Below are 27688 nucleotides of genomic sequence, written 5' to 3' on the forward strand. Positions count from 1 at the left end.
AAGGCTGGTTTAGTTGCCTGCACCCACACGGGGCCATCGCTGCCTACCTACGCCACAAAAGGGTGGATGAGTAAGCAGAGCTGCAGATGGCCGCAGGCAGGTGGAGGTAAACCCTTCCCAAATCCCTATTGTGCAAAGGTGTGCCTCCTGCCTGCTGATTGGCTGGCCTGACTTCCTGTTCGGCGCTTTGGTGTTTGAAGGCACCCTAGTTAGAATGCTACATTTGCAGAAATATAAACAGAGCACACAGAATCACAGAATCAGAGAGTTGGAAGGGACCCTGGAGGTCTTCTAGTCCAATACCCTGCTCAAGCAGGAAACCCTACCATATCCCATTTCCAACAAGGGGCTGTCCAATCTGTTCTTTAAAACCTTCAGAGTTGGAGCACTGTTTTATACCAGTACATTTGTTTTTTTCTTGTCTAAACCTTACTTTACGCCAGAGGTGGGATTCAGCCGGTTCTGACCAGTTCTGGAGAACCGGTAGCGGAAATTTGGAGTGGTTCAGAGAACCGGCCAATCCCACCTCTGACTGGCCCTGCCAACCCCATCTCTTCTCTGCCTCCCATTGAGTTCCAGCTGATCGGCTGGGTCTCCTTTGGTTGCCCTACCCAGGAGAACAGAGCTGGAAAGCAGGTTAGTGGGGTGGGGAGGGAATGGGGATTGTGCAGTATCCTTCCCCTGCCATGCCCACCAAGCCACGCCCACCAAGCCACACCCACAGAACCAGTACTAACTTTTTTTGAATCCCACCACTGCTTTACGCACCTCTGAATTATATCTTGTTGGAGAGAACCTGATATTGTGTTTGTTAAGATTCTTCTGGATCTTGAGCCTACCTTCTGAGGAGCTGGCTATTCCTGCCAGCTTGGTGTCATCTCCAAATTTGATGCGTTCCACCTTCCATCCCCTCATCTAGATATTGATGAGCGCTGGGCCCACCTTTGCTACTGTCCCCCAATGGCAGATGCAGACACTTCCTGACGGAGTCTTTCCCAGCCACCTCCAGCATGAAACGCCCCTGCTGGGACCAATTGGAAGCCTGATTGTGAGGCTCTCCTGGAAGGCCAAGTGTCAGGGCTCCAGTCGTTACCTCCATTTAAATCATGAGTCTCTAGCTGGATTTTCAAAGCTTAAAGATGATTTATTAGGAGTAAAGATGAGTTGACACCAAGCAGGTGTGGGCAGATCTCACTCTGGCAGCCAGACGCTCCAAAGTGGGGGCAGGGTAGGAAAGGCCCTCCCCCCAGAGCCCGTCAGCTAGGATTCCTTGGCCGATGGGGTCCATCGCATGGGCTCTCCTGCAAGAGCGAATGGAGCAGACCAACCTCCCTGAGGCAAGATGGTTCTTTAGCCAGCCTGGTCCCAACGATATCCCTGGGTCATATTACAGTACAGAAGGCAGGAGAAGCAGCAACCGATGGAAACTGATCAAGGAGAGAAGCAACCTGGGGCTTAGGAGAAACTTCCTGACAGGGAGGACGATTGACCAGTGGAACCGCTTCCTTGCCTCCAGAAGTTGTGGCTCCTTCATCATCACTGGAGGCTTTCAAGAAGAGATGAGAGAACCATCTGTCTGAAACGGTATCGGGTCTCCGGGTTGAGCAGGGGTTTGGACTAGAACAGGGGTCTCCCACCTTAGCAACTTTAAGACTTGTGGACTTCAGCTCCCAGAATTCCTTAGCCAGAAAAGCAAAGCTGGCTGAGGAATTCTGGGAGTTGAAGTCCACAAGTCTCAAAGTTACTAAGGTGGGAGACCCCTGGACTAGAAGACTTCCAAAGTCCCTTCCAGCTCTCTTCTGATTGAAATCCCTCTACCAAATTACCTGGTTTTGACCTGCCTTGTTCCGTCTGGACAAAATGGAACAGAATAAAGTGCTTTACCGGAAGAGGTGCCTTTGCCCCGGATCAGCGGGGGTGGAAACATTCCCCCTCGTTGCAACTGTGGGCTGCTATGCAAACTGTTAAACATATTGGGCAAGATTGCCTATGCCGTGCATTCTCCGCTTCCCTAGAAGATCTGCACAAAGCAACGCCAGAGGCCATCGCCTGGACAGCTGAATTGGACATCCAGATAGATATGCTGCCATCGCTGTGCGCCTGTCAGCTTTGGAAGCCCTATTCCACGCTGCCACATAGCCTGAGAAAGTGGGAGGGGGGTGATTTCAATGAAGTAGCTCTAAGTAGACTAAATAAAATTCTTTTGTTAGTTCAAGGTCCATTAAGTATGACGCAGGATGAAATAAGGATCTTACTTTTGGACGGATCGTGATTGGGCCATGTGATGTGATGACAACCAAGGGGAGATGGGTTTGTAGTTTGGGAAATTGTGGAAAGCCTGAAAACGTTTAGATTCGGGAATCCACAGATGTGCCAGGTGCTGTTCTAATAAAGGTACTTTTGAGATATGTTGGCCCACCAAGTGTTCCTGTTCCTCAAGCACCTCAGGCGGCAAAACAGCTTCGCCTACTAGAGCTGTCCTGCAGGGGCCACATCAGCCTTTCTCATGACCCCCCACCCGCCCAATATGTTGGGAATTCCCAAAGAGGTGGGCCAAGTTGTGCATGGGGGGCGCACGAGCCACGCATTTCAACCATGGGTGAAGTCAGAAAAAGGTACACAGGCCCAACTTGTACAATGTCAGGGTTATAAAAGGGTTTGTTTATTTAGTTATTTATTAAAATTATGCCACCCATCTCGCTATCCAGAGACTCTGGGCCGCTCGCAATGAAATACAATCCTACAAAGGCCTTAATGAGAAATAGGAAAAGGCTGGCAACCAAGATCAGGGGCCTTCTCCCCACCCCACTGGGGCCTCAAGTTAAGCAGCAGAGCCAGGGAGGACAGGCGGATGGGGATGGATCCCACCTCGAGAGGTACCATGGTCCGGAGGGGGAGCATGGCAGAAAAGGCCCTTTTCCTAGACCCCCGGCTGAAGCTCCTTCACCAATGGGGTCTGCGGCAAGCCCCGTCTGCCGGAGTGAGTGGAGCAGGCTAATCCCACTGGGACGAGGTGGTTCCTTTCATCACCTGGTCCCATAAAGGGCTTTAAAGATGAAAGCCAACACCTTGAATTGGACCTGGAAGCAAACTGGGAAGTAGTGCAGGCAGGACTGGGGTTGTAATGGGAGTGTGTGCGTGGGCATGCATAGTTAAGTCTGGAAGACTTGTAAAGGCCTCATGGCTCTGCAGCGCATGTGTGTTTGTGTGGCTTCTCTGGCCCCCGGACAGCATGTCTCCTCTCCTTTAGGGTGAAGCTCTGACCTGCACTGTGCTCCTCACCCCAAGCATAGCAGCTCTGAAAAGCTCCAGAGCTCCTTCCCCCTCCCTTCAGGAGGACCCTGGCTCCCACTCCTCCTCCCTTCCTAGCTGCAACCGGTGGCTCTCCAGCTGCCGGAAGAGTAAGGAAGGCCAGCTGGAGGGATGGAGGTCTTGGAGGTTCAACTCCCAGCCAGAGTGGGGATGGGGAGCCAGGGGGAGGCAAGGGGCCCAGGGCGTCAGCCAGGCCCCCTTCTGTAGCCACGGCTCTAGGAAGACCTGAAACTGGAAAGGGGCACAAGCTCGGGCAGATGCAGCCTGCAAAGGCTGCTTGACCCACCACCCATATTCCCTGCTGACTGTCCAGAGAGCTGCCAATTGTGAAGTGGGGAAATGGGATTTTCAGCAGTGGGCTTCATCTGCTTCTACCTGAAAAGGTGCAACGTCTATTTCTCTCCGGGTTTAAGCACAATCCCCCTTTGTGCTCAATGAGTTCCCTGCCCCCGAGAAGGCTCTCTTCGATGCCCGGAGGAAAGGCTTCTAGACAGGCTCCACGGAGAACTCCGGGGAGGCGAGGCTGCTCTGGAGGGCACAGCTGAAGGCCCGGTAGCCAGAGAAGAAAGTGGCCTTGGGCCCGGGCAAGCTCTCAGGCCCTCCAGAGGCCCGCAGAGCAGAAGCTCCCAAGGCCCCTCCTGGCTGGGGAGGGAAAAGCCACGTTTCTGGGGCAGTGGCTCCGTAAAGGGAGAAGGCGTCTTGACCAATTGGGAAGCCTCCAGAAGTGTCCGGCAGCAGCAGAAGACCCGGCCCGGGGCTGCCCCAGGCCTGCTGGCTTTGGCCTTCTTGGGCAAGGCCAGGCCACTGACTCCAGGCCGGGCAGAAGCCGCTCGCCGGCTGAGCCTCCAGGCTGCTGAAGGACTTGTAGCCCAGAGCCAAGCGGGCGGCAGGGAGGGCAGTGCAGGAGGGATCGGCCGGCAAGCTCTCCAGCCCAGGCAGCCAGTCGGCTTGTCCTTCAGGGGCGTACAGGCCTGGCCCGGATGAAGGCAGCTCCAGCCCACAGCCCTCGGCCTCCACTCGGCAGCCTTGATAAGCCGGCTGGGAGAGGCCCTGCAGGCAGACGGGCTCCTCTGGAGTAAAGCAACTTTGGGTGGAGGTTGCCAGGCCCCCCGGATCCCCTGTGCTCAGGACGCCACCCACAAGGTCCCTGAAGAGGCCGGCCACAGCGTCTTCGTGCTCCATCTGCATCTCCACGGGCTCCGTCTCTTCCTCTGCCTCTTCCGGGCTTCCTGCTTTGACCCCTCCGGCCCTGCTGCCTGCTGCGGTTAGGGAGCCTTGGCTCAGGAAGACTTCTTCGGGGACCAGGAAGGGCTCCCGGGTCACACACGGAGGCTGGGGAGGGAGACCGGCAGCCCCTTTGCTCGGAAACGGCCTGCAGTGGGGATGTCAGGAAGGAAAGGCCCGCGGAGGGTCAGCCTGCTGCCACAAGGCCCCTTGGCCTCCCCACCCCCCAGCCTCTCCCTGGGCTTCCGTGATGCAGCCAGGGACAGCGTCAGAGCAGCCGATCCGGCCCTGGCCTTCCCTGGAGGCAAGGCCAGCTGCCCGCTCTACCTACCGTCTGCAAGGAGCCGGGTCCATCTTGCCGAAAACCCAAAGCTGAAAGAAGCAGGAAGATGCTTGAGGGGGCTTGCATGGAAGGTGTCCTGCCCCCCTGGGGAGGCCTACCCATTTCCCCGCTGTGATATCCTCTGCCAGTTTGCTCTTGCGGGGACTTGGGATCCCATCCCACCATTTCCTCTTCACCCTGCAAAGCAAGAGAAGAAGTCGCTTCATTATCTGAAGAAAGGCAGGGAAACTGCAGCAGGACAGACGCCCCGGGCTGGATGCCCCAAACGCCTTAAGGCCCCACGCAAGGGGTTCGTATTAGGTGCCACTGGAATGGGCACAATATTGCCTGCTTCCCCTCCTCTCCTTCAGGCGGACCCCAATCGGGGGTGGGGGGTGGGGGGAGGAAATTGAGGCTAAGAACTTGGGGAAATTCCTCAGGGCCGGATCTTCTCCACGTCTGGTCAACATCTACAGGAGGCCACTGAATGAGGCCAGCCTGGGGTCAGTTGATGCCCAACTGTGTCTCTTGGTTGACCAGGGAAGCTTTTGAAATTGTATCTTGATGGCTTTGGATGGGGAGGAGCAGGTGCAGGTTCATTCCTAACCAAACTGAATGAATGGATTCATGGAAGATGTAATTAAGGACCTGCCAACCTTCTTGGTTGCTCATCCCAGCTGGTCCTCCTGGATGTGTAGCTCTTGTTTGCGTACCAGATGACGGCTATAATTAGATTAGTTTTTGCACAGATCCATCTTGTGCACCAATTGTGTCCTTTGCGGGATCAGGAAGTCCTACAGCTGTACTACTGCCATGTACTCTACACGGGTATGGCCTTGAAGACCACTCAGAAGCTGCATCGTGTGCAGAATGCATAGCCTGAGTGGTAATGGGTGCACCTCGCTTCACCCCAGCAGCATCTCCACCCCATAAACAAGTTGCCAGACAGCTTTTGGGTAAAATTCAAGGTGGTTCTTGTTACCAACAAAGTCCTTTATGGCTCAGGGCCTGGTTACCTGCATATCTCCAGGTACGTCTGGCCATCTTGCTAGATCCAGCCAAGCGCCTGGTTATTAAAACCGTGTCCTGTAGCGAAGAACTCTTGAGACAGGGCTGTTCTAGCGCTGGCTGTGTCAGTGGGGCAGAACCCCCCACCCAATATCTGCTCAACTCCACTCGGGTGTTGCCCAGGAATGCTCTTCAGGCTCCTGCAAAAGGCAATTCCAGATCCCACCCTGAGGAGGGGATTCTATTCCCTGGTTTTTGAGTTTGCTTCTCTAATATAGTAATATTTGTTTTCTGTTTACTATTTCCTACTTATTTTCCTGATTGAAATGTTGTCCATGGCTGAGAGTCACTTGAAGAGGCTTATAAAACGAACCAACAAGCAGACCAATCAATGAAACCCACCACAGGCAACAGAGGTAGCCAAAGAGAATGAGACCGACGACGATCACGCACAACCAGACAATGTGCACCCAGGATTTATTTTCCGAGCTGGGCTCAAAATCTGCAAAGGAAGGAAACGGTTACAAAAAGAGAAACGATGGAAATCAGCACCAACTCAGGACTGCCCAGGTGGCTGAGCTGGAGAGAATTTGGGCCAAGCATAAATATATGTTTCCACGAAGGAGGAGCAGGTGTAGGTGAGAAGCACTACCAGGTTTCTCTCCCTCCCTCCCTCCCACCCTCCCTCCCAACCAAGTTGCCATAGAACAATAGCTTTTTGAGTGGAGAAATTCTCCACATCGTCTTCTCCTTGGACCCACCCCATTAGAAAGGCAACTTCCACTCATATCTTGGACTCCAAAAAAGCAGATTTTGGTGAACTCAGAACAAATCCCACAGCAGGAGGGACTAATGGGGAAAGGACTTCAAGATCGGTGGAGGCTGCTGAGGAAGTGTATTAAAAGCAGAATTGCAAGCCATGAAGGAAAAATGGAGGACAATTTGAGAAAAGGTTGTTGAAAGCAAAGACAAACTAGAAGCCAAAAGAGAGATAGCTGTGGTCACTGCAGATCTGTGGTCAGGGAAGATGAAGCTCTGATTGAGCTGAGCTCAATGAACAATGCTCAGAACAACTGAAAAGGCTTGTTTGGATATTTTCAACACAAAAGGAAAAAGAAAGAAAATGGAAACCAGCAGTTTAGTGGCAGAGAGAAAATGGTAAAAGAATTTAAACGCTGCTTGATTTCTCTCTGGTTCAGTCTTCTCCAACAAGAATTGTGTATGTCTAGTACAGTGAAAAGAAGGACTGACGTGATAGCAATATTCCAGTACTTGAGGGGCTGCCACAAAGAGGAGGGGGGTCAACCTATTTTCCAAAACACACGAAGGCAGGACAAGAAACAATGGATGGAAACTAATCAAGGAGAGAAGCAGCCTAGAACTAAGGAGAAATTAACCAGTGGAACAGCTTGTCTTCAGAGGTTGTGGTACTCCATCACTGGAGGTTTTTAAGGAGAGACTGGCTAGCCTCTTGTCTGAAACGATATAAGGTTCCTGTTTTAGCAGTGGGTTGGACTAAAGACCTCCAAGGTCCTTTCCAATTCTGTTATTCTGTTAACAAAAATAATGGAATTATCATCTGGGAATTGTCAGTCCTTCCAGCAGCCCTTAACCTGTCCAAAGCAAAGATAACAGCACATCTTAGGTGAGATTAAAGTTTACAATAAATGGCAGATGGGAAAACCATGATTTCAAAACAAATAAAGCTTCAAAATCAAAAAGTGATGATAAAACAGAAGGAAAAGCTTCACTGGAAATACAAGTGGTTCTATTAAAAATAAGTTGGTCCTAAATGCTAAGGAATGGCTATTCCATAACCCAGCAGATTATGCTGCTCACAGGCATCAATAGATTAATAGATCAATAGTTTAATCATCAATAGACAATTAAAAACCAACATAATAACTTCAAGGGTGCCTGCAGACAATCTGATTGAATCCCTACAGCAACAGTCACACTGAATATATATATAGCTATAACATCTAATGGGAATGTGATCCTGATATGTAAGAAGAAATATAGAATATATAGATGGAGATTACATGAGATGCTGCTATAAGCAATCAAGCAATTAAGAACTGTAAAAAAGAGGTTGGTATGCAAAAAAGTATTCTTGAGAGGACAATTTATATTTCAGAATACTAAATTGAAGAAACAGAGAAAAGATTATAAAGATATAAGTAAAAGAACATGATTTAAAATACCATCTGAAAGAAAAAATATTTTAAAACAAATTAAATGTTTGCAATGCCAGTTTTTAAGCTGATAGATGAAGAAATAGAAACAAAAATGAATTTTGTTGAACAAAATTTTTTTGAATCAGCAAATATACCGTGGAAATGGCTAATATATAAACTGAGGAAAAAAGGATGGGGGAAATGATATTAAAATTACAAAAAGTTAATTAGATAGATAGATATAGAGATAGAGATTATATACAGTAGTTATAATGTATATATAAAGGAGCAAATTCTTTTCATTCATAAAGAAAGGCAAGTACCTATTATACCAAAAAATTATCAGTCAATTTCTTCACTGCACTAAAACTATAAAGTATTTACGATGGTCTTAGCTGAAAGAATGGAAGATGTTTTGAAGGATTTTGTACATGAAGATCAATGTGGCTTTTTGCCTAAAAGACAGATGAGGGGCAATATAAAATATTCTTTACATACGAGAATATAATCAATATATGCAACATAATCAAAAACAGGCCATGTTGATATTTTTTCCCTGTGGAAAAACATTTGCCAGTTTGAAATGGATTTTTTTGTTTAACATTTTTGGAAACAATGGATTTTGAAGATACTTTTATCAAATAAGTAAAACTGATACATCTCACAAACAACACAAATAGTCGACAATGGTAAATTGCCTTAACCTTGTGAGATACAAAAAGGAACAAGATGAGCTTTCACAGCTGTTGTTCAGTTTGGCTTTGGAAGTTCTTACGAGAGATATAATATAAGATGAAAGAATAAGTGCGGTGAAAGTAAAAAAGTAGTTACCTATATAAAATAAAAAGCATTTGCAGACTGTTTGGTTTTAATAGTTGAAAATTCCTTGGAGGGAATAGATATATTATTGGAAAAACTGAAAGAATTTGGTAAAATAGTTGGAATTAAACTTAATGAAGAAAAAATAAAAATCTTAGCCAAAAAAATGGAAAATCAAAATGAGCTGATAGGAAAGAGGCCCCAAAGGTGCTTTTCCAAAATCAAAATGAGCTGATAGGAAAGAGACCCCAAAGGTGCTTTTCCAATCACCTGGTTGTTAGCACTTGCACTGAGAGCCATTGAGGCCACTTGGAAGTTTATCTTCCGGAGGTCTCCTGAATGGTGCAAATGGAGCCTTCCTGGAACTGCCGTGTTGTAAGGGCCGCGGTCTTATAAAACAGTCCTTTCAGCACTTCCAAGAAGGCCCCACCTCCACTTCCACTCTGGAACAGGTGACGCTGAGGACACGGGGTGAGAAACCAAAGATTAAATATACAATTCTGCAGGATGCCAAAGGAAAAAAGAGGCTTAGAATGACCCAATCTTACATTATCCTTGCAGCCTATTGTTTGGTTTGGGTGAAGGATCTGTAAGTGAGTCTCTGGCCTGAGGAGGAAACAGATTTCACCAGGACCAGGTTTCTACCCAGGGACTAGGCCGGGGCCGCCTCAGAAGTGCAGGGGGCTCAGCGGGATGAGTTAAAAGGAGCAGGAAAGGGCTGATCTGAACGGCTGCCAAAGGAGCACCCATGTCAGTCCAGAAACACAGATGTTCTCCTTCAGAGCTCCCAGGCATTTGGAAGGAGTCGCATCCGTTGCGCAGCTGTTGCTTCCCAGGACCCCATGCACTTCTTGCACCAAGAGGAAGAAGATGGTGTGAAGGCTCGGGCAAGGACTGAAAGTTAGAGGGAGCAAGACTAGGAGTCTGGGGACACAGAACGAGGTGGATGGCCCTTGTCATGCCCCTGTCGGAGACTGAATCTGAGGAGGAAGACGAACAGCTGACAGGGAGTAGGAGTGTGGCTCTGTTGGCTGTGGAGAAACTGGAGAAGGGCAAAGTCCGGCTGGGCAGAACAGGGAAGAGGTAGAACAAGGGAGAGGGGGTTCAAAGGAAGACCCAGGCCCACCCCCTCCTAGGGCATGCAGGGAGGAACGGAGAAGAGAGCAACGTGGGTTGCATGGCTTATGGGGGCCCTGATTCCCTTCATTAGCTGCAGCTGGGAAGAGAGTTTAAAAGAGATGTATACTGAGTGCGGCAGCTGCTGGGAACAAACGTGAGTTTATATTGTGTTGACTTTGCTTATCTGCGTTCCTGCCATCCTCCCAACTGTGTTGAATTACTGCCGTTCCTTCACGTCTGGAATTCTTGCTCCTGCCCTGCAGAACTAATTACCTCATTTTGCCTTGATTGGACTATTGTTACAGTTTTTGTTGACCACGTTTTGGACTTGAGTCTCTGCAGCCAAAGGCTGTTCCTGGGAGAGTTTTTCTCCAGCAAGAAGATATCCAGGACATTTGGGACAAAGTTGGAGCTAATAAAGGAACTCCTACTGATTATCTGACTGTGTTGCCTTTGTGCCATGCCCCTTTGGGTCATCACAGCCCCACATCAGGCAGTGGTTCAGTGGGTTCCTCTTCAGCCCATCATATTTCTTCATGTCTTGCCTGAGACAGGATATGAGTGGTTGCCACAATCTAAGGCTCCACTAGTTCCAGAATTTTACATGCAAACCCATTTCTGCATTCTTTTAAAGCGTTTCTTGTGAAATGAAGGAGACTTAGCATATCGTGAGATTTTTAAGTTCAGGATTCCATCCTCAGAACCTCATCAAGCTCTGCATTTCTTCAGGCGGGAAAAAAAGGCTTCCCTCCTTTAGCTTTGCAGGACTGGTGATCTCTATGTGGTCTCCTCTCCTTCCTTTGTCCCATCTCTTCTAATGGACAGCGCTTTAAGTCTTCACCAAAACACTCTCTTCCATTACTTGTGTGTTTCCAGTCTTGGCTGGCTACTCTTGCAGAGTGCAAATTCTGGTGCCAAAAGAACGATAAATTGGCTTTTAAAAAGTATTGCTTCCTTTAGCAAAATGTTGCTGTTTCTGTCTTATTACTAGCCTAAAATATCTAAAAGAGTAATTAATTAATTCTTCTTAGGCTATAATTCCTGTTTGTGATTATATACTGTAGACAAGATTGCATTTTTCACAATACAATTAAACCAATAGATTACCTCCAATCCCTTTCCCTGAAGGAATCTAATAAATTAAGGGGAAATTATTTCACTTGAATGGGGACAATCTAACACCACCCTCCAACAAGAAAAGTTGTTAATTAACCTTGGAAACATTCTTTGTTGAACAGGAATTATATACTGTAGAAAAATCCCCCCTTTAATCTTGCGCCCAGCTAATTGCAGTATTACAGCATCTACTTAAAAATATAAAGAACGCTTAGCTGAAACCATTTAGAGATCTTCCCCTCCTGAAGTGTTGATGATGGGTGCACAATTCAGAATAGTTGTGACCGGTAAACACTCAGGAAGTTCTTCCGTTTCCCACCAGACTGTTCCACGGTTGTTTTGCCCTGGGAACAGGAGAGGCAGCTTCCCCAGAGCCAAAGTGGCCTTGAGCCCACTCACCATTGAGCCACTGAGTAGTCGCACTCCACTCACTCCAGGTTTCTCCCCAGAGTTTCAACCCATAGCGCACACTCGCTTCGTAGGTGGAGTCTGACTGGAGCTTGTCTGCAAAGATCGTATGATGGGATGAGTCCTCTGGAACAATTAATTTCTGGGAAGAGAAAAACACATGTCAGTACGTGCGCACGCGCACACACACACACACACACACACACACACACGTGGAGCAGGTGAGGGAGATACCTTTGAGAGAAATAGGCAAGACCTGTTAGCCAAGAGGGCTGAAAAAATTCCTTAAGTCTTGGGAAGCAAGACAACCTTTGGAAGAAGCCGAGACAGACCCTCCTCCCTGATCCACTGGGATCCAAGAAGGAGGGGAGATCGAGCCCAGTCAGACCACAAGACTGTTGATCAAAGCTGGCTTTGTTCTCCTCTGGAATTGACCCCCTGGGCTGATCTGCCTTAGGGGGCTCCCACGCGATGCATAGCCTGAATCCTGAAGTGGCCCCTTTCTTTCTACTTCGGGGCCCTGGCTACGGGGGAAGAAGGGAAGACCCTGCTGGCTTCTAGGACCTGGCAGATAATGAAGTTTAAAGCGTGTGCTTTATTGTTTTGTACGTCTATTGTCACTTATGGATTTTTAACATTTTCTTAGCTTTTCAAAATGTTCTGAAATTTTCCCCCAGCCCTGCCTACATTTCTGCACGTGTTCATAATATGCTACTGAATAGCAGGGCAATCCGTAGGCATTTGAAGAACAATCTGACCACAGGAAACGTTTGTCTGAGGCACCCGACCTCGAAATGCCTGAGCCTGCTTTCTTTTCAAAGGACAGACTGGCTGAGGGTGCCGGGCTCTAATTTAGAAGCAGGTGAGCTCTCCTTCTCAGGTGCCACCAAAGAAGAAGAGATTTACCTGTAAGCTCCTGGCTAGCTCAGGGTTGAATTGACAGAAAGTCCAGCTATCCTCGTTTGAGGCTGAGGGAGCAACTATACCATCACGAGAGGATGTTCAGCTTCCAACCCATCAAATCTGCCTTCCTCACCCGTAGAAACGGGGAGCGGGGATGCCTTACCTTCCCTGTGTGGTTCTGGGGCCAATAGGCAACCTCGTACTTCGCTGCAGATGTATAGAGTGAGTTCGACACAGCGTAGTCCCTCTTCCAAGTAAGGATGAAAGTGCGGTCCTTCTTGTTCTTCTCGATCCTCAGGTGGACCAGGGGCCTGGGCTTCACTGTGGTGGGGAAGAAGTAGAGGCTGAGACGGGGAGAGGCGTCTGGGGAAGGAGAACCCCGCTGGCAGGGCACTGGCTGGGCAAGAAGCACAATTCAAAGCCTCCCTGTATCTTCTCTCTTTCTTCCACTTTAGGGACTTTCCGTCTCAGTGTTGGAGGAAGCCCCACCGTGGCTCCTGCCCATCCTGTCATTTACACCCCCAGGTTCCATTTCCCACCCACCCCCTCTGTTCAGCTGAGAACTCTCCAAGCAGAAAAGGAAGAAGGCTTGAGATATCAAGCGTTAGGATGTCACTACAGAATTCTTTGGGGCCTTTGTATGGGAAACAAACACCAGCGCCATTCTGGAAGCAGAGCCAAGAGACGAACTGATGCACCCAATCTTGCAAATGAATCCTCCCCACCTCCTTTTTCCTATCCAGCAACTCCTCCAGGCCAACAGATGCCCCTTTTGCCACCTGAAACCAAAGTTGCTGTGGCTTAGGATGGTCCCGGAGTGGAAAGAGATTTCTCACCAATTAAGTCCATATCCCAGGTCCGGTTGCTCCAGACCTTGGCACCGTTCTCTGTCCTGGCCAGCGATATGTTATACTCGAGTCCTTTGAATTTGTCCCCTGGAATCACGCAGACACACCTGGGGGCAGTGCCTGGGCCCTGCAGAGGGCACTCCTGTGGCTTCCTGGAAAAATGGCAAGAGAGAGCACACAACCCTTTGTCCATGTCTGCACAGCCAGAGATGGTCTGCAAAGCGCCAAATACCCTCGCATCCCCCAGGTTGCAGAGATGCCTCTGTCCACGAAGGGAGCAGCGGATCTTGCAGGCAGCAGCCCCTCATCCAGTCCACTACAAGGATCAGGCAACCGTCACGGATCTGCTCCCCTGAAGAAGTGAAGGGAGCCTCCTGGGCCTGCTAGAGGCAGCCCAGTCCCCTCCACAAGGGGTGTGGGAAGCACAGCCTGAGAGAGTCTACTTTCCCAGGTGGGGCAGCAGTGGTCAGCAACCTCTTAAGGTCTGCATTACCCAGGATGCCCTGGGAAAATTTCTTCTCAAGAAGGAAACAGTAGCAGCGTAACAGAGTTGGAAGTTGGAAGGGGCTCCCCCAGTCCCTCCTTACTAGTTTCAACAAGCTGAGTTGCTCTAATTGTATTTTTTTATTTTTTTATTTTTATATGTCAAACATGTATTAGCAATAGCAATAGCACTTAGACTTATATACCGCTTCATAGTGCTTTACAGCCCTCCCTAAGCGGTTTACAGAGCCAGCCTCTTGTCCCTAACAATCTGGGTCCTCATTTGACCCACCTTGGAAGGATGGAAGGCTGAGTCAACCTTGAACCTGGTGGGATTTGAACTGCCAAATTGTCGGCAGCTGGCTGCAGAAGTAGATTGCAATACTGCACTCTAACCACTGCGCCACAGAGGCTCCTATGTATTAGATAACATGTATAAGTATAAACATGATTATGAATACATGAAATTGATACAAATAAAAAAAGAAACAATAGGACAGGGATGGTAGGCACATTAGTGCGCTTATGCAGGCCCCCTACAGATCTTTTAGGAAAGGGGTGAGGTCAATAGTAGACAGTCTAAGGTTAAAGTTTTTGGGGTTTGGGGAAGAAACTACAGAGTCAGGTAGAGGATTCCAGACATTGACCACTCTGTTGCTGAAGTCGTATTTCCTGCAATCAAGTTTGGTGTGTTTTACCTTGAGTTTGTATCTATTATGTGCCCTTGTATTGTTATGATTGAAGCTGAAGTAGTCATTGATGGGTAAGACATCGCAGTAGATAATTTTATGTACTACGCTTAGGTCAGACCAGAGTCGTCGTCATTCTAGGTTGTCTAAGCCTAAAATTTCAAGTCTGGTGGCATAAGGTATTCTGTTGCGAGTAGAGGAGTGGAGAACTGTTCTTGTGAAATATTTCTGGACTTTCTCAACTGTATTAATATCAGATATGTAATGCGGGTTCCAGACTGATGAGCTGTATTCAAGTATTGGTCTAGCAAATGTTTTGTATGCTCTAGTTAGTAGTGTGATATTACCAGAGAAAAAGCTACGCAGGATTAGGTTAACAACTCTTAATGGCTTTTTGGCTATGTAGTTACAATGAGCTCTAGCACTTAGACCATTAGAGATGAGTACTCCAAGGTCCTTGACAGAGTTTGGATCATCAACAAGGTCTTGACTATTCAGCCTGTATTTTATTTTCTGATTTTTTTTGCCAATATGTAGGACAGAGCATTTATTTGTTGAGATTTGAGATTTTTGTGATTAGAGCCCATTCATGACTGCTGAACCAGACAGGTGCTGGTTGCCTTCTGACTACAAACCGCTTCGCCTATAAGAGATCTTGCAGAGCTTTCATTGCCCTGCGTTAACCATCCAGGTGTTTCCATTGGACCAACATGGAGATGCTGGGGAGCAGACTGTCTCCTCGGGGCTACCACAGTACCTTACCAGTCTACCCAAAAGTTAATTTGCCTCTGCCAAATAGGAGAGCCAAACATCTCATGAAGGAACTGAAATTTTGCCAGAAGAAACAAGACACAATATCGTAACATCAAGCAAGTTGGATGGACACAATTACAGCCATGTTGGGTGCACCACCAGAAAACCTGAAGAAGCAGGTCGGGGACAGATGATCTGCCACATCCTTTGAATGACTTGATACTCTCTTGAGGACATGTAAGCATCATTACAGGAGAGAGTGCTGGACAGTCATCCTGTCAGTGGCCCAAATCAATTCCCTGTGGCAGAGTGAGCACAGATGGAGGAAGTTGCACAGCTACTCCAAGGAGTTTGATTGACCGCTTGGTTCCCCAGTCCCTGCAACTAGAAGAGTCCCTGCTTTATAACTGACCCCACACCTCCTACCCTTGGACACTCAACACACAGCTTTGTGCCCCTCAACCACAACACACGGCTTTGCTAATACTTACTTTGCAAGAGTTGACTGGTAGAGTACTTTAAACTCTGCACTGCAGTTGGTGACGGCATCCACCTCCCAATGACAAACCAGTTCAGTGGCAAAATCGGTGTGGCACCTTGGCTGGACATTCTTTGAGGATGCAACTAGGAAAGTACAAAAGAAGAGGAGTTACTTGACGAAGCTGATACGTTCGGACAAATAGTCTGGCACAGCTTAAGGTGCAGAAAAGCGAAAGAATCCTAGGGAACATTTCTTGATTGGATCACATCGCTCCATGGCTGGGTTTCCTCGACCGAAGGAGCAGGGCCCTCCCTAGGCCTGCGTAACTTTCTTTGTTTGGATATAAGCAAAACATCAGCCTGGTTGTAGTCCAGTTCCTGGTTATAAATAGCACTTGTTATAAACATGAGGCTGTGATCTATGTTACTGCCCAGCTCTTCTCCCTAATTGCCCAGGATCGGAGCAGGGCTTTCTCTGACAATGGCATCTCCTGATTTTGGATGCAGACTTACTGTAGATGGGTCTGCTTATGCCACAGACGACTTATGCCACCACCACCCCTTTTTCTGTCATGGAAGTGGGGGAGCCTCCTCCTTCACCTCAGCCCAGAGAGCCGAAGTGACCCCTCCTCCTGCTTGTCAAATAGCCCGAGCCAAAAGGGTGGATGGTACCCACCCTCTCACATGGGGCAATATGTTATCATTATGAGAAAATAACTGTAACAGTAATTAATGCAGATACAAGAAGGTTTTGATGGATTGATGGTGAACTTATCTAGAAAACACTACCTAGTAAGTATGAATCTCTGGGTGGAAAGGCAACTGCAGGGACATATTGTTCCAAGAATATTGTTGCCAAATCTAGGAGTGCATTAATTGCTGAAAACAATCACAATTATCTATAGAAGAAAGAGTAGGAGTAGGAGGGGGAGGGGGAGGAGGAGAGGAAGAGGAAGAGGAAGAGGAAGAGGAGGAGGAGGAGGAGGAGGAGGAGGAGGAGGAGGAGGAGGAGGAGAAGAAGAAGAAGAAGAAGAAGAAGAAGAAGAAGAAGAAGAAGAAGAAGAAGAAGAAGAAGAAGAAGAAGAAGAAGAAGAAGAAGAAGAAGAAGAAGAAGAAGAAGAAGAAGAAGAAGAAGAAGAAGAAGAAGAAGAAGAAGAAGAAGAAGAAGAAGAAGAAGATGCTTTCCATGCCTTCATTCTACACAAATCAGGTCTAGGACGGGATTATTTATGGACTCATCTCATTCTATGTGGACTAATCCACAGAATTTATGATAGTGCAAGCCGCCCAGAGTCACTTGGTCGAGTTTGTGGCTAAAGAAATTGAATAACAAATTACCATATTGAAAGTTGCAAGCTGATCCAATTTAGCGGCAATACCTACTGAAAAGAGTTGCAACATCAACAGTAGCAATCTAAGCACACCTCTGATACATAACTAAGGATTCTCAACAGAAAAACCAGAAGGAAGACAATCTGGCAACAGCCACAGGCAAAGAGGGGCTCAGTTGCAGCCCTGCCCATCTAAAGGCTGCATCGCCTATGAAGTAAAAACCAGCCCCAGCATTCCAAGATTTTGCTTCTCTCGATGGCCACAGTTCCCCCAAATGGACCACAGGCTGTAGTGGCCCCCTCAGAAGATCATTCTCAACCCTTGAGACAAACCCATCACCACAAACAATTCAGCAACATCCCTATTCTGGCAAACACAGCCCCATTTTGTTTTCTTTTGGGACCTCACATCCATGCCCTAAAATCCTTGGAAAAGTGACAGCCTTATCAAAGACTTGAACCAGGCCAGCAGTTAATACCAGGTTAACTTCCCCTTTCGTGCTGCAGATAGTTTGAGTTTTGCATACTTCTTTACCAGCCCCACCAGGGAGGACAAAGGCCGAGGGCTGTCTTGCTTTAGTCAGGAGCTCACCTTCTGGAAGGCGCAGCCTCTGCCAGGGGTGTGAATCCTTTGTGGCTGGTTGCCTGCTGCTTGCTAATGATCACCTGCCTTTGTTTTCCAAAGGCGTATAAAAGCTACACTGCCCCCCTTCCCCTTTGTACTGTACAGAACAAACAGGTTGCAATTTTCTGCATTGTCCAATAATTGGCTACTTTGCACCAGGAAAAACAAACCTGGCATTTGGACAGGCCAGTCTGCGGTTTGCCTCTGAGACTGAATGTTTATACACTCTGACTGTAAAGTTTGGCTATAACTTAAGATCATGATGTGCCAAAAATGAACTTAAGCAGAAGCTCTGAAGAACAAAATCTAACTTTAATTGATCCACAAGGTTAGGGTAAGACCTTTCTTCGCATACACATAAGATAGATATGTGAGGATGGTTACAAAAGCATATAGAAATGTAAAGCCTTCTTATACTTTTAAGATTCTTTAGAAGTAGAGTAACTGCATTGTAAAACACTCTAACTTTCCTGCAAAAGACAAATGTCCTCTGGGACTGTTTATCTTTCATTATCCTCCTATTGTCCTGCTAATTGATCACAATGACCACTTAAGGAGGCTATTGACAACATACTTCAAAAGCTGTGTATTGCTCCAGATGTGGGGGGTAATATTCCATTCAGATTGATTTAGATGGGACAATCATGTGTCTCAATAGGCGAGGGGTGTAACTGATTGCAGGCATGTGTTATTACTTGTTTTGCAACACGTGAAAGATTAAAGAAATATTTTCTACAACAGCAAGATAAGAACTGCCTATAGAGTGATTAATACTTCTACATATATAAGAAAACAACTGCCTAACATCAAGATAAGACATGCCTATAGAGTAACTCTCTACTTAATGCTATATTTTACTACATTTCTTTATTTATTATCCTTCATGACAAATGTCTGTTTATTATTCCCCAGGTGTCTGGGTGGGTTTGGAACAAACCTTGGCAGAGATCACCTCACATACCGCAATGCGAGGCTGGAGCCTCCTGAACAAGTTTACACTAGAACATTGACTTTCCCCGAAGAATTCCAGCCCCTCTTCCTGCCGCTCAGCCTTTTAGGGAGCTGCACAGAAATGGTGCTTCTCAACCTTGGCAGTTTGAAGATGTGCAGATTTCAGCTTCCAGAATGACTCCTTGGACAAGGCGTGGGAGCTGACGTCCACACACCTCCAAGTTGCCAAGGTTGAGAAACAGGGTCCTAAACAGGAAGGTGTCTTTTCTGCTCTATGTACCAGAGGGCAGGGACCATTGCTGTCAATGTATCTGCACACTTAGCTCCCCCTTCTCAAATGGGGTCTCGCTTCTCTTAGAGCTTGAAGGAGCCTCTTGTGGCCCAGAGGGGACACCATGGCTCTTGAGATGGCTCTGACTGGTCGACACCCTTTCGTCATCTTGAACAAAGGTTTTTATTTATGTAGTTTTCGTATTTCTGAACCACCCATCTCTCTCAAAGAGGGTCTCTGGGTGGTATACAATAAAATGTTACAATACAGAACAGTGTATACGAAAGGTAAACACTGTAAGAGGAGGCAAGACTTTAAAGTTAGTCAAAAGGCAAGAGGGGGGCTTTTAGGGAATTTTAAGCAGCCCCACGGTTGCCAGCTCCCCCAGCCCCCCCTTGCAAGGCTGTAAAGCAGGGGCCTCCAAACTTGGCAATTTTAAGACTTGTGGACTTCAACTCCCAGAATTCCTCAGCTAGCTCCTCAGCCAGAATTCTGGGAGTTGAAGTATGCAAGTGTTAAAGTTGCCAAGTTTGGGGACCCCTGCTGTAGAGGCATGTCTTAACTCCTTTTCGGAAGGCCGGGAGACTGAGGGCCTGCCTCCTCTCGGGTGGGGGTGGGGGTTGGGGAAGAAGAATATTCCACAGATGAGGGCAACAACAGAGGCCAATGACGTTTCACTCCCATATTCGGACCTGAAACCCGTCTGAAAAGAGCCCAGGTCATCAGTTTGCTCCTCCAGCACCTTCTCGGTCACCTTCCCTAAAAAGAGAAGATGGGAGACTGGACAAACGTTGTCCAGAATGGTGGGGCCAGCAGTGGCCACTTAAGTAGGGAGCACACCAGCACCTCTTTAAAAGGAACTGGGAACACCCCATCCAACAAGGATGAATTCCCCATCACTTGGACCCATCCCCAGCGCCTTAAGCAGCCAGGAGCAGCATAGATCGAATGCGCAGGGGGTGGCAGTTTGCATTCCGAAGGATCCTGTCCCCTTCCTCAGCTCCAGCAGAATCAAACCCTTCCCAGATAACTGGATAAGCCTCCCAGGGCTTGTATCACACTTGGTGTTCAACTGAGAACTGAGTGATTTAATCTCCAGACGCCTGGAAAATTCCTCCGCACAGCCCTGTAGATAGATGTTTGGGTCACCCTTTCCGAGAAGAGTCCGCCTGACCCTAAACAAGGCCACTGGGTGGCATTCTGCAGATGCAACCAGAGCAAAGAGCTTGGCTGCTCTTACCACCACAAGTAACGGTGGCCTTAACTCACGTTTGGTCGAGTTCGTTCTTCCTTTTCCTCCATCTCTTGACCCTTTCCAGCTCCCTCAACTCCTCTGGGAACTGTATGGAGTGATGTGCCTAAGACTCCGTCTGACTCCCTATGCCTCAGCTGGGCCATGTAGAGGATGGGCAGCTATTTCTCTCAGCTCCCTCTGAAACCCAGCTGGGTCCATCAGTTGCTGGGGGTGGAGGAACCCAGAACCTGAACTCCTCTCTTTACCTAGGCAATATATTTATTTCACGCAGAAGCAGAAGGATCTATGCTGCCCCACCTGAAGGCATTGCACACATCCTGTTTGGCTGCAAACTGCATTCTGCAGAAAGGACCGTTTGCTCAGAGCTCTTTTAAAATCTAAAAGACATTGAGACACTTATTTCCTCTTATATTTCTTGCACCGGAGGGACCTGCCCAAGCAAGTCCGAGCGAAACAGTGCACCAAGTCAATGGGATGAGCCTGAGAGAGGGAAAGAGAGAGAAAGAAAAGAGAGAGAGAAAGAAAGAGAGAAGGAAGAAAAGAAAGAGAAAAGGGAAAGGAAAAGGGACAGATGAAGAAAGATGGGGGGATGGAAGGGAGGGAGAGAAAGAAAAAGAAATAAAGGAGGAGGGAGGGAGGGAGGAGAAAAATAATGAGATATCTATTCTAGTCTAATCACCTGCTCCAGCAGGGTTAGAAGGGAGGGAGTGTGTGTGTGTGTGTGTGTGTGTGTGTGTGTTTGTGTGTGTGTGTTCTCCTTGTAATTTACCAGTACATTTTGGTTTTGCCTTCTTCAGAATTGGCACTTTAAAACATTGGGGAAAAGTAATTTTTTAGGGTGGAGATCTGGTCCAATGGATCCTGTTTAAAGCCTCAACAAAATGTGAGAGCTTCCTGATAGACTTGACCATGGTTCGTCCACAAAACCTTTAATAGAAGCCAAAGAGGTTTCAATGTGGAAAAGGGCCTCAGTCTAAACTAGGCCTCATTTCAACCTGATGCATCAGCTCTCTCTCTCTCTCTCTCTCTCTCTCTCTCTCTCCCTCTCCCCCTCCCTCCCTCCCTCCCTCCCTCCGTCCATCCCAGACTGGCTTTGCTCTACTTTCCCAATGTGCCTGCGGGGCCAGCACTTTGAACATGGATGGATGGATAGAGAGAGAGACAGACAGAGAAAGACAGGTAGGTAGGTAGATAGCTAGGTAGGTAGATAGATATATTGGTAAATAGGTAGGTAGATAGGCAGGCAGGCAAGCAGGCAGGAAGACAGACAGACAGACCTTTTGGATGGATGTATTGATAGGCATGTAGATAGGTAGGTAGGCAGATATATATATTGGTAGATAGATAGGCAGGCAGGCAGGCAGGTAGGTAGGCAGGAAGGCAGACAGACAGACAGACCTTTTGGATGGATGGATGGACAGACAGACAGACAGACACAGAACACAACAGCGGCGACACTGGGAAAGTTCGTCACCGCATTCGAGGTACCGGCTCCGGAGCAGTGCAACAGTTAATGGGGTGAGCCTGCAGTGCTGGTGCCTCGAACACCCCTCTGCCGCCTTTTAGTGCCCCTCTGCCAGCCCACTCGGGGGTGCTAAGAGGCAGCAGGGGGGCATTCGAGGTGCCGGCACCGCAGGCTCACCCCATTGACTGTTGCACCGGAGAGGTGCAAGGGACTCAATGGGGTGAGCCTGCGGAGCCGGCGCATCGAATGCAGTGGCGGCACATTGCGAAAGTAGAGCAAAGCTGCCCGCCCTGGGCTTCCTCAACCCTGCCCTGCTCCAGGAAGAAGGGAACAGCACCGCCCTCTACGACGTGAGTGCCCCGAGAGGGGGGGCAGCTTGGGAGGCTGATCCCTGGCAGGAGGGGCACCCTGTGAACTTGCTGTCAGGCACGGCAAAGCCCCCCTTCCTCTGCCTCCCCCTAGGACAGGGGTCTGCAACCTTCAACACTCAAAGAGCCATTTGGACCTGTTTCCCACAGAAAACAAAACACCGGGAGCCCCAAGACATGGGTGGGCGTGGCAACTCAATGTCCCTCCCACTGAGTCACGTGACCCCCCTGGTTTTGTGGTTTTCTGTGTTTTCTCTGGGGAACAGGTTGCTCTCTCTCTCTCCTCCCTCCCTCTCCCATCTCTCTCTTTCTCCCTCTATCTCCCTCTCCATCCTTTCCTCCTCATCTCTTTCTCTCTCTCTCTCTCTCTCTCCCCGTGTCTGTGTCTCTCCTCACTCTCTCGGAAAGCCCTGCGTGCTCTCCTTGGGGCTCTTTGCTGTCCCCTTTTCTTTCTTCCTTTTGGAAATCTGGGCTGGCTGAAGAACGAGAGGAGGAGGAGAAGGGAAGCCTCCACCACGGCGTCTGCTCGTTCCTCAGCTAGCCGGATTTCCAAAAGGAAGGAAGAAAAAAGGATAGCGAAGATCTCCAAGTAGAGAATGCAGGACTTTCTGAGAGTGTGAGAAGCTTTTTTTCTTTCTTCTTGGCGAGTTTTTGGAAATCCAGGTTGGCTGAGGAATGAGTGCAAGTCGTGGCGGAGGCTTCCTCCCTCCCTCTCCCTCTCCTTCTCCTCTCGTGCGCACCCTCCAGGCCCCACCACAGCCGGCTCCATGGCTGTTCACTGTTCTTGCAGCACCTGTGCAGCACACTCAAATTTAGTGCACTTTACTACAATCCCTCCTCCTCCTCCTCCTCCTGGAGCCCATTACAATGCGGTGTATCGGAGCGGAGCGGTGCAACAGTCAATGGGGTGACCCTGCCGGGCCTCGAACGCCCCCCTGCTGCCTCTTAGCGCCCCCCTAAGGCATCCCACTGCCCCCCAGGGGGCGGTACCGCCCACTTTGGGAACCACTGTTTTAGAATAACATAGCTACTTTCACAATTACCAATTAAGATATAAATTCAGTTCTATTCTTGAAATGTTTGCAGTTTTGTTTTTAAAAATCCAAATCTGATTCATCTTAGACTTGCTCCAGTTAACTGTGTTTCCCAAAAATAAGACCGGGTCTTATATTTTTTGGACCACCCAAAAAGGCACCAGGTCTTAATTTGGGGGGGCGGGTGGGGGGCGGCAGCTGCTCCTCCCACTTAGGGTGTCCATGGCCTCACTAGACAGCCGATCTGCGCCTCTTTCAGAGCCTGAAGGAAGGTCCTCCGCAAAACAGCTGATCTGTCTTCTCTAAACAGCATTTTCCTGCCGAACCTTCAGCGTTGCAATCCTGGGATATGCTGAAGGCTTGGGTGGGGGTGGGGGGGAGTCTTATGATAGAAGGGAAGCGCAGCCTGTCCCTTTCAAGCAATCCAATGTCTGTGTGTGTGTGTGAGAGAGAGAGACAGAGGCAAGAGAGAAAGAGAAAGGGTGGTGAGGAAACCCTTTCAAAACAGCGTTTCCTGCAACTCTTGTTACTCCCCTCCGGTGTTTCTCTCTCTCTCACACACACCCCAAACAGACATTGGATTGCTTGAAAGGGACAGGCTGCGCTTCGCTTCTACTGTAAGCAAACACATCCCACAATCTGTCAGAATTGCCTGCCTTTTTGTCCTTTTCTCAAGCAGCAGCAGCCAGGTAGAGGTGGGGAACAGTTCCAGGCACACGGAGAGACACAACTCCTGGCTCTTGCTGGATCAGCGGGCTGGGTCACCTGGGTTAAAGGACCCAGGTGACAGGGAAGAGAAAGGCTGTCTCCTGGGCTGGCCATGGCCACCCACTTCATTAGTGCTTACTTTTGGGGTAGGGTTTATAATTAGGCCCAGCCCAAAATATCAGGGAGGGCTTACTTTTGGGGTAGGTCATATTTTGGGGAAACACGGTATTTCTACTAGCTTAGGAAGATTTGGAGAAACTAAATGAAACTTGTGGTATAGTATCCCTTTTTAATACAGGTGATCCTCATTTAGTAACTGCAGATGAGACTACTCTGTCACAGAGGCAGTCATAAAGCAAGCAGTCACATGACTGCAGTTTATGGGATCTAGCTGTAGTGATTAAACGAATGACTGGGCTGTTAGGCACAATGTCACATGACCGCCACCTGCAGCTTCCCACCAGCTTCCCCATTGACTTTGCTAGTCAAAGGCTGGCTGTGAAGGTTGCAAATGGTGGTCATGTAAACATGGCTGACAGCCAAGCACACAAATTGTGATCATGTGACTGTGGTGACAACGCAACAGAGGCAATGCCAAGAACTTGGGGAAAGTCTTATTTCAGGGCATGTCTGTTTGAACCGCTTGCTGAATGAGCAGTCAGAGAGCCCGGGCTGCCCATAGCAGTGGAAGGAAACGGAGGAAACCGGACTAACAAACTGGAATCTCTCGTCTTAGTAAACCAGGAAAGAATTGCTTTGAGCAACATGAAACTTCCATGCTCTTAAAACAAAGTTAGAATTTGGCTCTGTCCAACATATGAATGCTGTAGTAGAATGTTTCTATGGCATCTAGTGCCACTTTAAGCTGAGCATGTTCCTCCTGGCCCTGTTCTCACAATTCCCCATGGATCAAGACAAGGTGGAGATTGGCTGAAAGAATTATGACCTCGCACTAGAAGGAAAAGGAGACATCGCCCTTTGAAAGCTGTGGTTGTTTTGAGGAATCGCCCAGAGGAGGAAGACTTTTGAACAGTAGAGTCAACCTGTTCTTAGTTCTTCTTTGCCCCTTTCCTCCTTTTTTATTATCATGAGTGTAAAATCTGAAGTTAACCCTGTTGAATTAATGCTGGTCTGTTGTGGATTGTTTCGTTCAGCACTAAACTGACTTAAGGAGAACATCGAGGTCTCTTTAGGTGAGGCAGGTTTGGGAGCCAAGCCCAGAGGCGCGTTCAGAGCTTCGGCGCCGTTTCCGACCCCGCTCCTCGGCGAGGCTGACCCGGGGGAGGCGAGGGGCCGCGCCGCTCTGTTCTGCAAGAGGCGAGAGCCCGACCCTGCCCGGCCCGCCGCCGCCGCCGCCCGCGCCCCTCTCGCCCACCCGACGCCGGACTTACGGTGCCACAGGAGGCAGAGCAGCCCCGCCGCCGCGCTGCGCCACGAGCCCATCGACGCCCGACGCCCGGGACGCGCCGTCCGCCTGCCGCGGCTTCCCAGAAGCGGCCCCGCTGCCTCTTCCGCGAAAGCGCAGGGCGGGCCGCCACGCGGGCGGAGGCGGCGTCTGCTGGGACCGAGCCCTTCCGCGGAGGCCGAGGGAAGGGAGGGAGGGCAGGCCGGGACCCGCCTTCGCCCTTCCCCCCGGCTTGCGGGCATCCCTTCTGCCGCGCGCCGCTCCTGCCGTTCGGAGGCTGCTGGCCGCCCGGACGCTGCCCGCGTTCCCCAGCCGCCCTCGGTTGCCTTAACCGGCCCGCCTGCGCCCTTTGGCCCAAAGCGGAGGCCGTGCGGGTAGAAAGGGCCTTGGGCGGTCCGGGTCAAGGGGCCGCTGGGCTGGGATTCCGGCTGGCGGGGCTTGGGGGGAGCCGGGCCCAATCCACGTGCCTTGAAAGCGCCAGCAATCTTTGTAGATGCTTTTCTGTTATTTCTCAGCAGTTGCCCCGGACGGGAGTAAAGACCCCCGAAATTCCCAGGCAGGAAACGACCGGTGACGACCCCCAGGGGGCTCCTCCACAGACCCTTGGGAACTCCCAGCTGCCTATAGAGGTTATTTCAATGTCCGTTTTAATGGTTTCATGTAACAGGTTATCTGTGATCATTTTCATATACTTAAAAAGTTAAAGTCACGTCCAACTCTGGTTTCTTACCTGAAGGAGCCAATGTTGTCCATGATCATGTCACCAGCATGACTATAATGCTTCCCACCAAAATAGCACCTGTTTATCTACTCACATTTGCATGCTTTCAAATTGCTCCATGGGGCAGCAGGAGGGGCACAAGTGCTCACCCCATCGTGCAACCCTTGGGTCTCCAACTGGCTATTGGCTTTCCAGCTGACAAGCTCAGCATCTTAAATTGCTGAGACATCCCACCCCATTGATATACTTAAAGTGGGCTAAAGTATGGTATACATTATTGTGGCTCATCACAATCATCCGTATGTTCTGTACACTGTGCATAATATGAAGCCACTGCTACCAGTTTTTTTAGCTGGTGTTGCTGTCAGATGCATTGTGTTCTTCCCAAGAACTCACAATATTTTAACCTGTTCATTTTTACCTACTTTATTTTCCTACCATTTTTTAATTTGCACATGATAATTTTTAGATATCATTTTGGCAACCGTGTAATAATAAAAAAAATGTTAATAATCAATTAGTGTCATCTTACATGAGTCGAATATATGATCCACTGTTTCTTCTGCTTCTTTGCATAATAAACACTTTGAATCCTTTGATGGTTTTTCAAGTTTATGTGTGTGTTAGATAGCCAGCATTTTTTGCCATAACCACAATATCAAGCTGGATTGAAGCTGATTTAAGGCACCAGCTAAAAGCCAAGAGGCACTGAGTTTCAATCTAGACCCATCTTAGGCACAAAGCCAGCTGAATCATCTCAGGCCAGTCGCTCTCACTCAGCCCTAGGAAGGATGCAAGGGTTAATCACTCCTAAAAAAGTTTGACAAGAAAACAGCAGGGAGCAATCCAGGCAATCACCAGAATAGTGACTTAAAGACACAAAACAAAACAATCCCTAACCAAAAAAGTGGCAGCTTGGGTTAAAAAACAACTAGAGCCATCAGCGACATACAACACGGATTTCACTAGCAGACTCCGTTCATACTTTGGAAGGTTTTGGGGGCCTTCAAGGACCCCCATGCCTGCTTCTAGAACAGGGGTCCTCAAACTTGGCAACTTGTGGACTTCAACTCCCAGAATTCTCCAGCCAAGTTTGGAGACCTCTGCTCTAGGGGGATGGAGTTCCAGAGGGCAGAGTTGCTTCCTCTGTCCAGAAGATGGTAACATAAAGGCCCCTTTGGAGAAGTGGTGAATACTAGTCCTGCATGAAGGTTGGCTGGGTGGCATTGGGCCAATCCCTCTCAGCCCAATTGCCTCACGGGATGATAGTTGGGGAGAAAACAGGAAGGAGCACTAGGTAGGTACAGCCAAGTGCAGAGGCATGGAATCGGAAGGGCCTGGCTCAACGGCAGCAACTGTTAGGTGTCCTAGCTGCTTAACTATGAGCCAGCAATGTTCTGCAATGGCCAGGAAAGCCAATGCCATCCTAGGCTGCATCAACAGAGGGATAGAAACAACTTCACATGAAGAGTTAGTACCCCTTTATAAGGCCTTGGTAAGGCCGCACTTGGAGTACTGCAGCCAGTTTTGGCCACCACGATACAAACAAGATGCTGAGACTCTGGAGAGCAGATGGGAGCAACAATGACTAGGGGGTGGATGCTAAATTGTATAATGAATGCTTGCAGGAATTGGTTATGTCTAGTTTATGGAAGAGAAAGATAAGTGGGGTGGCATAAGCAGAGGTGGTATTCAGCCGGTTCTGACCAGTTCTGGAAAACTGGAAGCGGAAATGTTGAGTCGTTCGGAGAACTGGCAAATCCCACCTCTGGCTGGTCCTACCCCCATCTCTTCTCTGCCTCCCACTGAGTCCCAGCTCATTGGCTGGCTGCTCTTTGGTTGCCCTGCACAGGAGAAGGGAACTGGAAAGCAGGTCAGTGGAGTGGGGAGGGA

At 48.7% G+C, this 27688-nt stretch overlaps 1 protein-coding gene and 1 long non-coding RNA gene across 3 annotated transcripts; one reads left to right on the forward strand and one right to left on the reverse strand.

Annotated features, from left to right (window-relative positions):
- Window positions 1–2640: 2640 nt before the first annotated feature.
- On the reverse strand, window positions 2641–25316 carry IL4R (interleukin 4 receptor). 2 transcript variants are annotated; one of them, XR_015750842.1, is made up of 10 exons: window positions 25061–25316; window positions 15673–15805; window positions 13245–13408; window positions 12572–12729; window positions 11497–11647; window positions 6269–6368; window positions 4978–5056; window positions 4868–4908; window positions 2846–4684; window positions 2641–2815 (listed from the first exon to the last, which is right to left on the reverse strand). XR_015750842.1 is itself a non-coding variant. In XM_026683592.2 (9 exons), exons 1-9 carry the CDS (start codon window positions 25314–25316, stop codon window positions 3799–3801), a joined length of 1968 nt encoding a protein of 655 aa, XP_026539377.2. In that variant the 3' UTR covers window positions 2641–3798. The 2 variants fall into 2 exon arrangements, 1 of the variants encoding a protein (XP_026539377.2); XM_026683592.2 differs by having other exon boundaries at window positions 2641–4684.
- LOC148129634 (uncharacterized) lies at window positions 25293–26391 on the forward strand. Its single transcript, XR_015750843.1, has 2 exons — window positions 25293–25448; window positions 25590–26391. It is a non-coding gene; the product is annotated as an uncharacterized LOC148129634 (long non-coding RNA).
- The last annotated feature ends 1297 nt before the right edge of the window (window positions 26392–27688 follow it).

The sequence above is a fragment of the Notechis scutatus genome, chromosome 12, assembly GCF_049901735.1.
Source record: "Notechis scutatus isolate UNSWTSFEM ecotype Mainland chromosome 12, rNotScu1.2, whole genome shotgun sequence".
NCBI classification, from domain to species: Eukaryota; Metazoa; Chordata; class Lepidosauria; order Squamata; family Elapidae; genus Notechis; species Notechis scutatus.